Consider the following 12,165-nt stretch of genomic DNA (forward strand, 5'->3'; position numbering starts at 1 on the left):
TGTCGCTATTCAGAATCGGTTAAGACTCAATGACGGTGTCGCTATTCAGAATCGGTTAGGACTCAACGACGGGGGCTCTGCTATTCAGAATCTAAAAGACTCAACAGAAAGAAACCAGTGAGGTTTATTATCAAACTTAACCTGATTACAAATGACAATCGAGGCTTCCTTTTATAGGCGAGCCATAATACTATTTACAGATGCTCTGGGACCCACGCACTACGATCGATTACATTATTGATCGTTTACATTATTGTTGTGGCCCGCGCACTTATTTAACTTTAAACATAAACCATACACGTTATCTTACATGATTGGTTCCTATAGCCCACATGGCCAGTACATTAAACACACGTATTAACATTATGTAACGTATACTTGTAATTATTGTATGTAAATACGTGTGTTTAATGTACTGGCCATGTGGGCCATAGGAACCAATCATGTAAGATAACGTGTATGGTTTATGTTTAAAGTTAAATAAGTGCGCGGGCCACAGCAATAATGTGAACGATCAATAATGTAATTGATCGTAGTGCGTGGGTCCCAGAGCATCTGTAAATAGTATTATGGCTCGCCTATAAAAGGAAGCCTCGGTTGTCATTTGTAATCAGGTTAAGTTTGATAATAAACCTCACTGGTTTCTTTCTGTTGAGTCTTTTAGATTCTGAATAGCAGAGCCCCCGTCGTTGAGTCCTAACCGATTCTGAATAGCGACACCGTCGTTGAGTCTTAACCGATTCTGAATAGCGACACCTATCTAAGCATTATATATATTCATAATCTCAGTATACGTTTAGCACACAAATCCTTCATTATATCAATCGTCCATTTACTTATCCAAAAGGATAAAGTTAGGCATATGTCATCATCAAAAGTTAGGCACATCAATTTACTCATACATGAATTCATATGTAACAATCTTATTCAACGTTCAAGCAAACTATAATCGGATCCTCACGATCTAGATTAAATTAAACATAATATAATTCCGCACAAAGTTGAAACGTCATTTTGATCCTGGTATCAGAGCTAGCAGCACGATTCTAGAGAAGCAGTTGCACCTTTAGAATTCTGCATCAAAAGCAATCAAGAAAAAACACTCAGGTATACTTACAAACTTATTCTTAAATAACAAAATGACTAAAACTCAAGAGGAAGCATCTAATGAAATAATAGAAGGTATTACCACTATTAATGATATCGAAGATGAATCTGATTTCATGGCTGATATCATGATAAACAGAAAAGCAATAAGAAGAGCAAATTTTACATTATCTAAAAAACATAACTTTGATAATAATAGAAAAATTAAAGATATTTTCTCAAGAAAAAATATTACTTATTTTGGAAAAATGATTGGAGAAGAACCTGTACCTATTGAGCAAACAAAAGGAGATATATTAATTCCTATAATCAATAGAAAACAAATAAGCGATAGAATTAAACAAATGAATGAAAAAGATAGAACTAAAATAGCTTATGTACACATATCAACCATACAAATTATATTCAAAAGTACCTTCATGGGATGTAATACACCTATTGAATTAGAATTAAGAGACGATAGAATAATTGATAAACATGAAAGTATAATAGCAAAAGGAAAAGGAAATTTAGCTGAAGGAAAAATTAAGTTCGATGTAAACATTCAATTAGGTTTAAGTCTGAAAGATAAAGATCTAAACAAAAGCGTTACAATAAGATATGAATTATTAAGAAGAAATTTTATGTATAAAGGAAATCACCCTTTTACGGTTACATATCAAATTAATTATGCATTAACAAATTCTCATCACAGTATTACATTTAAAACTGATGATAGAATATATATATATAGATTAACTTTTTGAACCTCTATTAAGCCTAGAAACACCAAAAGTATTTACTAGCCAAAGATATATCGAAAAAGGGAAATCAACTTTAGAATTACCATCTGTTTGGATACCACGTATAGAAAAACCAATTTCCATTACAACAGGTGAAACATCTAGTGAAAATAATGAAATAAAAGATTTAAAACAAATGATACGAACTCTAAGTCAACGAATTTAATGAATAAACTTGGTAGTATAGTTTTTAGTAAATTCAGAAACATAACTCCTAAAATAATATATAGTGAAACACTAGAATTAGAATTAGAAGTAATTATCCACGAACATAAAACTTATCAACTAGAATATATAAAGGCTGAAAATTACGATAAAAATAAACTCGAAATATTATATTCTAAAATATCTAAAAAAATTAAAAAAGATGAAGAATTATCCATAGTTGATTATTATAACAACGAAGCAAGAAAAAGATTTCAGAAGAAAATATGAAACCAACAAATAAAATTAGACTTAAAAAATCATGAGTTCTAAAAGACAAATTAGTTGTTCATCAAAAAATTCAGTACTAAATTCCATTATAAAAAATTATTGGGAAATAATTTCTAGAATGTATAAAAATATTGAAGAAATCGAAAAAACCTTAATTAAAGAAAAATCATATCCATATTACAGACATATAGAAAAAATTAAAGATCTAGAAACACAGATTCTTTTTTATAAACGAGCTATTAAATCTCTACATATAATGATTAAAGACCATTCATCCACGTTGTCATATTCAACTTGTTAAAAATTCATGGATTTATCAAATATTAAAATTGGAAAAGAAGGAATCACATCCAACAAACCATTTATACCATTTAATCAAACACTTTTCGAAATACCAAAAAATTTACCCGATGAATCAATTTACAAGATTGATGTAGAAAATATTTCAGAAAAACCTATAGGAGAAAAAGTAGAAATATTAAACTCCACATTAAATAATATTATAGAAATTCTAAGTTTTCTAGCGTTAAGACAACTTCCAGAAATAAAAGAAACAATTTTAGAAAATATAAACAAAATAAAAATAGTAAAACAAGACACTAATCATGAACATGCCAGCACAAGTGCTATAAAATATGAAGATACAGAAGAATTTTATGCAGATCAAGAAGAATCGAGTTCAAGAAAAAGGCATAAAATAGTACCACCTCTTCGCATAACATAATAAAAAAGTTTTACCATGGATTCTAAAATTCAAATGAATAATTTTTCAAATAAACTTTGGAAGAATCTTATAAAAGAAAGCTGGGAAAGAATTTCACAATCAACTAAAAATATTGAAGAATATGAAAAATATCTTGAAGAAGAAAAAGACGCTGAAGGTATAGAACTTTTATCATCTATTATTAGCATACACAAACAATTAGTAAACAGCTCTTTAAAAAATATTAAAGAAATTTCAGCAAAGCTAGTAATCTGTTAAACACACATTGCTTTGGGCAAACATTCTAGGCAAAATCTATCTTCAAGTAATATTCATTATGAATTATAAGCTCGATGAAGACAAGATCATATTCATGAAAACAACTCTTTTGAGTATATGAAAAGCAAACAACTCTTACGAGTACATGAAATAGCTTTTTAAAGTAAAAAGCACCAAAAGCATACAAAATATTTCTGCAGGTATTTCAACAATGGAAGCAGTCATCAAGCAGATTCAACACCAATTACAACAAAAAAGAGAACAGATTCAAACACAGCAACGACAACTATCAATTTTTCAGAGGGAGGAGGAGGAATTACTAGAAACCTTAAACATTTTAACCCAACAAAAAGCAGTCAAAAAAGAAACCCCAGAAAAAATCAAGGAAGAATCACCTTCGTTAACAACACCCTCATCATCCACATCAACACAAACACCAAATTCACAAACACCACATAAACCAACTATCATTAACTTAGAAGAACCAGAAACACCCAAAAAACAAAGCTGGTATGAAATGACTGAAGAAGAAGAACAATCTCAACAAACATCGTATCCAGAAGAACCAAAGAAAAAATGGTATGTCATTTTTGACGGACCATCCAAAGGAATATACAACAACTGGGCAACAGCAAATCAGTTTATATTAGGCAGAAGCGTAACGCATAAAAGTTACAAAACTCTAGAAGCAGCAAAGGTAGCATTCAATGAAGCATATAAAACAATAGCAACTCAACCAGCCAATGAAGCAAAACATTTAGGATCGGGAATGGTTAATCTTAACCATTATCTTTATGGTCAAACAGCAAGTTTAAATGCCATGAATAGGATGAAAAGTATTCTCTCTACAACAGAAAAAGAAGATAAGAAGAAACCATCCACACACAGTTTTCAAAGGTTATGGGATAACCTTGTGAATTACAACGAAAATTACGCAACAATGATGTTCTATCCCAAAAATAGGAAAACTGGCCCTAAAGCAGTTTTCTTACCAGAAGCATCACCATTAACAATATCAGAATATTTCGTCCATGGATTAATTGATACCTTATATATCGATGGAAGAACACTTCATGAAATCAAGGAACTCCCTCAAAGAATGCAAGAAGCAATAACCAGATACAGAGACAATTTTGCAAAAGAAAGAGAAATATTTCTTAGAATGCATTCAAGCTATCCAATATTTAACGAAGACCAACAGTTACTTGTCCCATCATTTACAATAACATATCTCGGAGTAAGCAATGGTAATTATCCAACAAGAGACGAAGCATTAAAAATAACTCCAACAATCGACCATCTGGTGTCATCACTAGCAGGAGTTTATTTCGGATCCTCAAAAATAGGAAATGGCCAAGAACAGCAAGAAAATGTGAGAATCAATTACGTTCACAAAAATGTCTTAATCTACTCAAGCACTAATGAAAAAATTGATGAAAAAGGTCTCAATCTAATCAACAATTTTGAAGAACCCTTTGAAGCATTCACAGGACAACTTTCTGCTCTTCCAGAAGATATAAAAAGGCGTTTATTTAAACAGATATCCAGGGCACCAAGGCAAAGTTGCGAATACTGTCAAGAAGAAGACACATTCCTAGCATCATAATTTTCAACATTCGTCTTTTTTCAGCGTGGGAAGGATGTAGACTAAAGATAACAACGAATATATAAGTGGACCCCAGTGGACCTCATCAATAGTGTAACATTATGTAATGTGTCCTTGTAATTATTGTATGTAAATACGTGTGTTTAATGTACTGGCCATGTGGGCCATAAGAACCAATCATGTAAGGTAACGTGTATGGTTTATGTTTAAAGTTAAATAAGTGCGCGGGCTACAGCAATAATGTAAACGATCAATAATGTAATCGATCGTAGTGCGTGGGTCCCAGAGCATCTGTAAATAGTATTATGGCTCGCCTATAAAAGGAAGCCTCGGTTGTCATTTGTAATCAGGTTAAGTTTGATAATAAACCTCACTGGTTTCTTTCTGTTGAGTCTTTTAGATTCTGAATAGCAGAGCCCCCGTCGTTGAGTCCTAACTGATTCTGAATAGCGACACCGTCGTTGAGTCTTAACCGATTCTGAATAGCGACACCTATCTAAGCATTATATATATTCATAATCTCAGTATACGTTTAGCACACAAATCCTTCATTATATCAATCGTCCATTAAAGTTAGGCATATGTCATCATCAAAAGTTAGGCACATCAATTTACTCATACATGAATTCATATGTAACAATCTTATTCAACGTTCAAGCAAACTATAATCGGATCCTCACGATCTAGATTAAATTAAACATAATATAATTCCGCACGAAGTTGAAACGTCGTTTTGATCTATGTATACTTGTGTATGTATAGTTATTTATACATGCTTATGTGTGTGTGGGTGTTTTTATAGATATTTATATACATATATATTGGGTGGGGGTGGGTGGGTGGGGGTGGGTGTGTGTGTGTGGGGTGTGGGGGAGGGGGGTTGTGGCTGTGCATTTTGATTGTTTGCATGTCTACTTGATTTTACATATTTCTGCGCATTATATTATCCATGCTATTTGTCATACTGTGGTGCATTACTGCTATTTGTGTTTTCTTTTATGGATACTTTGTATGGTTGCTTTTTCTGCTCATAACTCTTACAGGTACGTATGCCCGCACTATTTCGTTTTGAGGAGCATTTTCTGGCCGGAGGTCCTTTAGGAAGCAATCTCTTGGCTCTCGAGTAGAGGGAGGGACGATCTTATCTATTCACGGGTTCTATACCCGCGAGTGGAGTAGTGACTTCCTTCTAATCTAGGGTTCGAGGAATGATTGTCTACACTCCACCTCCCCATACCCTACATTCGTGGGATTATTGTTGTTGTTGTTGGAATATTTGATAATAAAATTTATATAAATGTGTTGGGACTTATAAATACCAGTACTACTTTATTCCAAATAAAGAAGTTTTTCATTTAAGGGTAAGCTAGAATTATAAAAATGCTGTTAATAATCAGATACTATTAGATATCACAAAATTTCAAGGTAGCATACTCGTAATTAGAATAAGAATTTAAACCAAAATTTGAAACTAAAACAATTGCTTAACTAGTAAAAGTAAGAACCACATAGCATTCATACAACTCAATGTAACAAGACATGGTTGTAGAGTCCGGTCCACATTTTCGACACTCGAAACAGCTACTTAATACATACATGATACAACCAACATCTAAACAGCAAAAAAAACATAACAGCAGCAGACTACGATGATCCGTTAGCAGAAAGAGGTATTGGCTTCACTGCAGTTTGAATTCTCGTAAACGCTAACTTCACTCGTTCTTTCAGTCCCTCATGTTCACTCTCAACTTCCCCTTTCTGTTTATCAAGATATGCAACGTTATCATCCACACTAATTACCAACCGACCATCTTCTCCATGCTTAACATTTCCAAACATATTCCAAAGCAACGTGTCCACAATCTTCCCTGTTTTCTTTTGCTCTTCTGCTTCATCTTTCGCCGGCTCAGTTTCCACAACCACTTTTGGCATTTCTCGACTGGCATTCAACACCAGTGCCACAACTGAATCAGACACCATGTCACTTATCGGGTCAGCTGTCCATTGCAACGAGAGATGATTCTCTGAATCCTGCCTCACCGTAACCTTATCATGGACCTTCAAACTTGGCACCCCCGATTCTTCATCAGTTGATGACTCAACACTTTCGTAAATCTGTTTCAGCCTATGTTTGATTACACCAAACGCACCGGAATACGGGATGGTGATCCTTTGAGTAACATTAGCAGTTGAAAGTTGAGAGAAAACGTGAAGATCATCGGGTGCAATTATCTGATACGAGAACCCTTTTTTCACTAATAATCCACTTACACATTCACCTTCATCTTCCGGGACCCGTTCAGCTAATCTCCCGATCGTTTTCGCCATCTTTTCTACGTTAAACGGCATCTCAGCAGATTGACAGTTTTTCGGTGTGTACAATTTTGTGTTTCGATCAGCAAACGAGGAAACGAGCTTTTGTTTAAGCCGGCCCATTTCATTAGCTTCTCCATGGACAAGAATAATATTCGGGGGCATAAGTTCTTCGAGGAACGTAGTCGTCTGCGCACAGTCAGCATGGGCTGAAAATGAAATATAGTGGACTTACATGTTAAGTGGGGCCATTAACCCGTTCATAAGAGTTACTTCTTTAGGCTCGTTAATAATCGTTTTTGCTAATGTGCCTTCAATTACATAACCAGGTATCACGCAAGCATTTTTCTTATCAGCACACCACTTGTCAAATAATTGTCGAGAGAGCCCACTTTGAAGGCTACTTGGGCTAGCCATTACAACAGACGGGCCCACATCGTTAAACTCATCGATACTTTTCAAAGGTGATATATGTTTGAAGTCAAACGGGTTTGAACTCGCGAACTGGTTTCGAATTATTTCATTCATAGCGTTTATATATGTTTGGTAAACAGTCATACAACGTTTAGCTAAAGGGGACGCGTAGTAAATTGGAACGTTATGTAATTCGGGGTGGTTTGACCAGTATTCATCAAGGATTAAGAGTAATTCTTGGGCACGGCCAAGGGCAAAAGCGGGAATTAAGACACGGCCGCCATTGGAGACGGTTGAATGGATGACGTCGGTGAAACGTTTTTCGCGAATGTATCTTGGTTGGTGAAGTTGGACTCCGTATGTTGACTCGATTATGCAAACGTCTGGTGAGAATTGAGGTAGCTCTGCGGCACGAAGATGGCGGTCTTCTTCGCGTGAGTAATCACCGGTGTAGAGTACACGAACACCGGCGATGTCTACCATGAACATAGCGGCACCAAGAACGTGTCCAGCTGTGTAACACCAGAAGCGGATGCCGTTGACTTCTAGGGTTTGATGAAAGTCAATTACCTGCAATAATTTAGTTTATTAATACCAATATACCATAATTATGTAAATGCATAAAAAAAATACAGCCTAAATCAATTTGTAGCTCTAGATTCATAGTCCAAACTAATGATGATGTAAGCATCTCCTAGAATGGTATCTTTGTTTAGGGAGAACCTTTTCTGAGAGAAAAGAGCATATGGAGCACATAAACGAACCTTGGAACTCAATCGCAAAACAATGAGTACACTCAAACACGAAACACAGCTTTATTAATGAGACATTATAGAGCATGTACATATGGTATACTAAATACCTGGTTCAATGACAAGCAATATAATGTTAATAAAATGGAAGATCATAAAAAAGCTAGGATTAGAGTTGGAAAGCATGGAGTAATTGCTTAACCTTTTTCAACTAGAAGGTAATCATTTAGGTCTATTCTTAGTAATATTACAAGTGCTTTTAAAAATAATAATAATAATAATAATAATAATAATATTATTATTACAAATGGAACAACAGAAGTAGTCACCTACAAAACAAACTCAACTGCACCAAAATTGTACTCCATTTTTTTTTATAGTAAAGTGGTAATTATATGTTCATATTTTTTACTAGGTCAATAATTAGATTGATAGTTGACATGGGATTAGATTGACATGCCTTTTATTATTATGAAAATAAGTGTGTGTAATTTCCAGACAGTTGGTTTTCCTCTCGAAAAACTCTGATAAAAAATATTGGATCCATCTCGCAGATAAAGGTAGTTCACCAATTAATAAGTTTTGTTTAGTTTGTGTGCTTTTTGTTCACTAATTATATAATTCTGACTGTTTCCCATTTGTCCAAATCCGGCATCTTAGTATCTACTAGAGACAGCAAGGAGATGAATATGAACCTCAATTTTATCCATGGAACTAAGTATGTCTTGTTCATCAAATAACATGTCTTCAACTGAAACTTTGCTCACTTTCACGTAATCTGACAAAAGCAATTTGTATATAGCCTTTGTTGCATGCGTCATGAAGACCCTTCCTTTGAATGTAGTCTGAAACGAAACCAATTGCATTTAACCAATACTAAAGCATATATATTTACAGAACAATAAAATAACAGATAAAAGTAATTGAAGCTCGTTAAAAGTAAGAAACCTTTTCCAAAAAGTAGGGTAGGGACGCAGCATGATCCAAGTGAAAACTGTACATACATTACAATTTATTTATATAGTTATTAATAAAAGATGGATAAATAAAAAGAATTCCTAAAAGCCACAGAAGCTGGACCAACAATTTGCAGCACCAAAAACCTCTAGCCCTTTCATTCGGAAAATGATATATATTGACTGCTAAATAATAATATACACACAATGAAATGACTTTCCCCTAATGCAAAAAATACAATCATTAACAAAGCAATATTAATTAACCATTTAAATTATATAACCACGACGCAAGAACTGTTCGGTAAAATACCTAAGGACTAACGGACAACTAATTTGTGAATCACTATATAAACATAATGCAGCGACTGCACTAACATAATTACTAGGTACTCTCTACTGATTCATGATCAAATATATAACCACAATGCCGTTACAATACTGATATACGGACTACTAACTGGAGTATATAACTAAATAAAAGGTACTGTGCACTATGACATATATGATCTACTGGCATTTGTGTAATCATATAAACACTTTGCAGTAACTATACACTGATAACTAAGGACTGCTAATTAGTGCATAACCACATAAAAACGGTGAGGTAACTTTTGAGTACGATAGCTGTGGGATACTAATTTGTGTATAATTGTGACTATTCATTGATGAAAGAAATACACAAATTCTAAGTAATTAGCTTACTGAGTGATGAGAAGAACATCAATTGTAGACGGATCGATTTCATCAAAATAAGGCAAAGCAGCCATTCCAGAAAACGCAGGATGAATTCCACAGTCAAACTAACAACATTCAAATAAAATATAGAATATATATATTAATACACAAATCAAACCCTAGACTGCAAACAGAATAATAAAACACAAATAATTAATCAAATGATTAATAACTGGAGTGAACATACCATAATAGTTTTGCTTTTGAAGGTCATGAAAACACACGACCTACCGACTTCACTACCAGCGCCTAAAGGAGTGATAGTCATTACGTCTGATTCTCGAGTTAGAGTTGAATCGCGTCTCTTTAATGACGATTGTTGTGAAGCCATTTTGCAGTTAATGACCTACGTAATCTAAAGTGATTGAAAACCTAGGGTTTTGTTTGTACAGAGACGATGGGTTTTGGGGATGTGAGAACCAATTGTGCGCGCGCTCGGATGGGATGGTGAGGTTGGAGTGAAAATCCCAGACGTGACTCGTGGTCGACTCCGTTTAAATTCAAGTCACTATCGATATTTGCGTTCATGGTCCGGTTTTCAATTTTTTCAGTTCGGTTTTTTCGGTGCTAATTTTTTTTTTTGCCAAAATCGAAAACTAAATTCAACTAGTGGGCAAAGCCGTGCGTTGCACGACTTGTCCTAAATTTTAATTTTTTGCTAATCATGTTTGGGATGGTTACCGACTTTATGATTGAGTTGTTATGGGGAAATAAAAATTTTGAATACATCTTTAAACCTTCGGTAGGGCAATCGGGTGGGTTAATTTTAATCTGGGATCCTTCTAAATTTTGTGTCTCCGGGGCGGTTGAAAGAGACTTCTTTTTGGGTTTGCGTGGTCGTTGGGCGGGCAAAACGGGTGATTCTATTATTCTAAATGTATATGGACCGCATAATGATCATTTGAAACATAATTTTTGGGAGAGTCTTGAAAATATTATGCAGGTGGATATCGATGATTGGGTTATTTGCGGCGATTTAAATGAAGTAAGGCGCAGATCGGAAAGGAAAAATTGTGAATTTATCGAAAGTAGAGCTAAGATGTTCAACGATTTCATTGACAAGGCAAATCTCATTGAAATTCCATTAGGCGGGATGAAGTTTACTAGAATTAGTGACGACGGTTTGAAATATAGTAAACTTGACAGGTTCTTGGTCTCAGAAACGTGTTATGCATCTTGGGAAGGAATATCCGCATGTACTCTAGATAGAGATTACTCAGACCATTGCCCTATTGTCTTGAAAAATACGAATAATGATTTTGGGCCGAAACCAACTAGAATTTTTAATAATTGGTTAGAGGATGAAAAACGTGCCGATTTGATAAGAGATGCATGGAATGTCACCATTCGTAATCCAAGGGTTGATTGTATATTTCGTGACAAGTTAAAGAATGTTAAAACGGTGTTGAAAGAAATGTGTAATCCTAAATACAACGCTCTAAATGCTGAAATCGACTTGCTTCACAAAGAAATTTCCGATTGGGAAAACATCATTGGGACTCGTGATCTTACGGACGCTGAAATTACCTCTTGGATAGACTCGAAAAAAAAGTGGCTCCAAAAAGATAAGGAGAAAGCTGACATATTGAAACAAAAAGCTAGAATCAAATGGGTAACGGACGGGGATGAAAATAGTAAGTTCTTTCATTCGTGCATTAAAAGAAGACAAAACAAAAATAACATAAGGGGTGTTAATTTGAACGGTTTATGGATCGAGAACCCGGATGAGATTAAAATGGCGGCTTTTACTTACTTCAAAAATCGTTTTAGTGAAAGCAACCATCGCACCCTCAAAATTCGTGGTCCCTTGAGCAACCGGCTTTGCGACTCTGAGGCGTCAGGTCTTGAACCACCTTACTAAATTAGCCGTTTCTCATAACCGGTTTTCGGGAATTCCAATCGGGCGGGGGGATGTTCGTGTCACGCACTTGCAATATGCGGATGAAACTTTATTTTTCGGGGAATGGAATAGACGTAACCTACAAAATCTCACAAAAATTCTTAAATGTTTTGAATCAACATCGGGGTTAAAAATAAACTTTCATAAAAGTTGTGTCTATGGACTTGGGGTCTCAAAAGT

General features: G+C 34.7%; 3 protein-coding genes across 3 annotated transcripts; 1 reads left to right on the forward strand and 2 right to left on the reverse strand.

Annotated features, from left to right (window-relative positions):
- Nucleotides 1–6,523: 6,523 nt before the first annotated feature.
- Nucleotides 6,524–10,499, reverse strand: LOC139852316 (cleavage and polyadenylation specificity factor subunit 3-I). The gene is made up of 5 exons (XM_071841588.1): nt 10,273–10,499; nt 10,053–10,150; nt 9,340–9,385; nt 9,087–9,236; nt 6,524–8,209 (listed from the first exon to the last, which is right to left on the reverse strand). Exons 1-5 carry the CDS (start codon nt 10,414–10,416, stop codon nt 7,457–7,459), a joined length of 1,191 nt encoding a protein of 396 aa, XP_071697689.1. The 5' UTR covers nt 10,417–10,499; the 3' UTR covers nt 6,524–7,456.
- LOC139853572 (cleavage and polyadenylation specificity factor subunit 3-I-like) lies at nt 6,557–7,348 on the reverse strand. The gene has a single exon (XM_071842957.1). It carries the CDS (start codon nt 7,346–7,348, stop codon nt 6,557–6,559), a length of 792 nt encoding a protein of 263 aa, XP_071699058.1.
- A 250-nt stretch (nt 10,500–10,749) lies between the features above and the next one.
- On the forward strand, nt 10,750–11,946 carry LOC139853573 (uncharacterized). The gene has a single exon (XM_071842958.1). It carries the CDS (start codon nt 10,750–10,752, stop codon nt 11,944–11,946), a length of 1,197 nt encoding a protein of 398 aa, XP_071699059.1.
- The last annotated feature ends 219 nt before the right edge of the window (nt 11,947–12,165 follow it).

Source organism: Rutidosis leptorrhynchoides, chromosome 6, assembly GCF_046630445.1.
Source record: "Rutidosis leptorrhynchoides isolate AG116_Rl617_1_P2 chromosome 6, CSIRO_AGI_Rlap_v1, whole genome shotgun sequence".
NCBI classification, from domain to species: domain Eukaryota; kingdom Viridiplantae; phylum Streptophyta; class Magnoliopsida; order Asterales; family Asteraceae; genus Rutidosis; species Rutidosis leptorrhynchoides.

What these genes read in the sequence shown, in the direction of transcription:
- LOC139853572 (XM_071842957.1), bottom strand. Translation starts at nt 7,348, where the DNA reads ATGGGCCGGCTTAAACAAAAGCTCGTTTCCTCGTTTGCTGATCGAAAC.
- LOC139852316 (XM_071841588.1), bottom strand. Translation starts at nt 10,416, where the DNA reads ATGGCTTCACAACAATCGTCATTAAAGAGACGCGATTCAACTCTAACT. An exon ending in TACCCTACTTTTTGGAAAAG is followed by an intron (nt 9,237 to 9,339) that starts GTTTCTTACTTT and finishes GTTTCGTTTCAG; the next exon opens with ACTACATTCAAAGGAAGGGT. An exon ending in GTTCCATGGATAAAATTGAG is followed by an intron (nt 8,210 to 9,086) that starts GTTCATATTCAT and finishes AAATTATTGCAG; the next exon opens with GTAATTGACTTTCATCAAAC.
- LOC139853573 (XM_071842958.1), top strand. Translation starts at nt 10,750, where the DNA reads ATGTTTGGGATGGTTACCGACTTTATGATTGAGTTGTTATGGGGAAAT.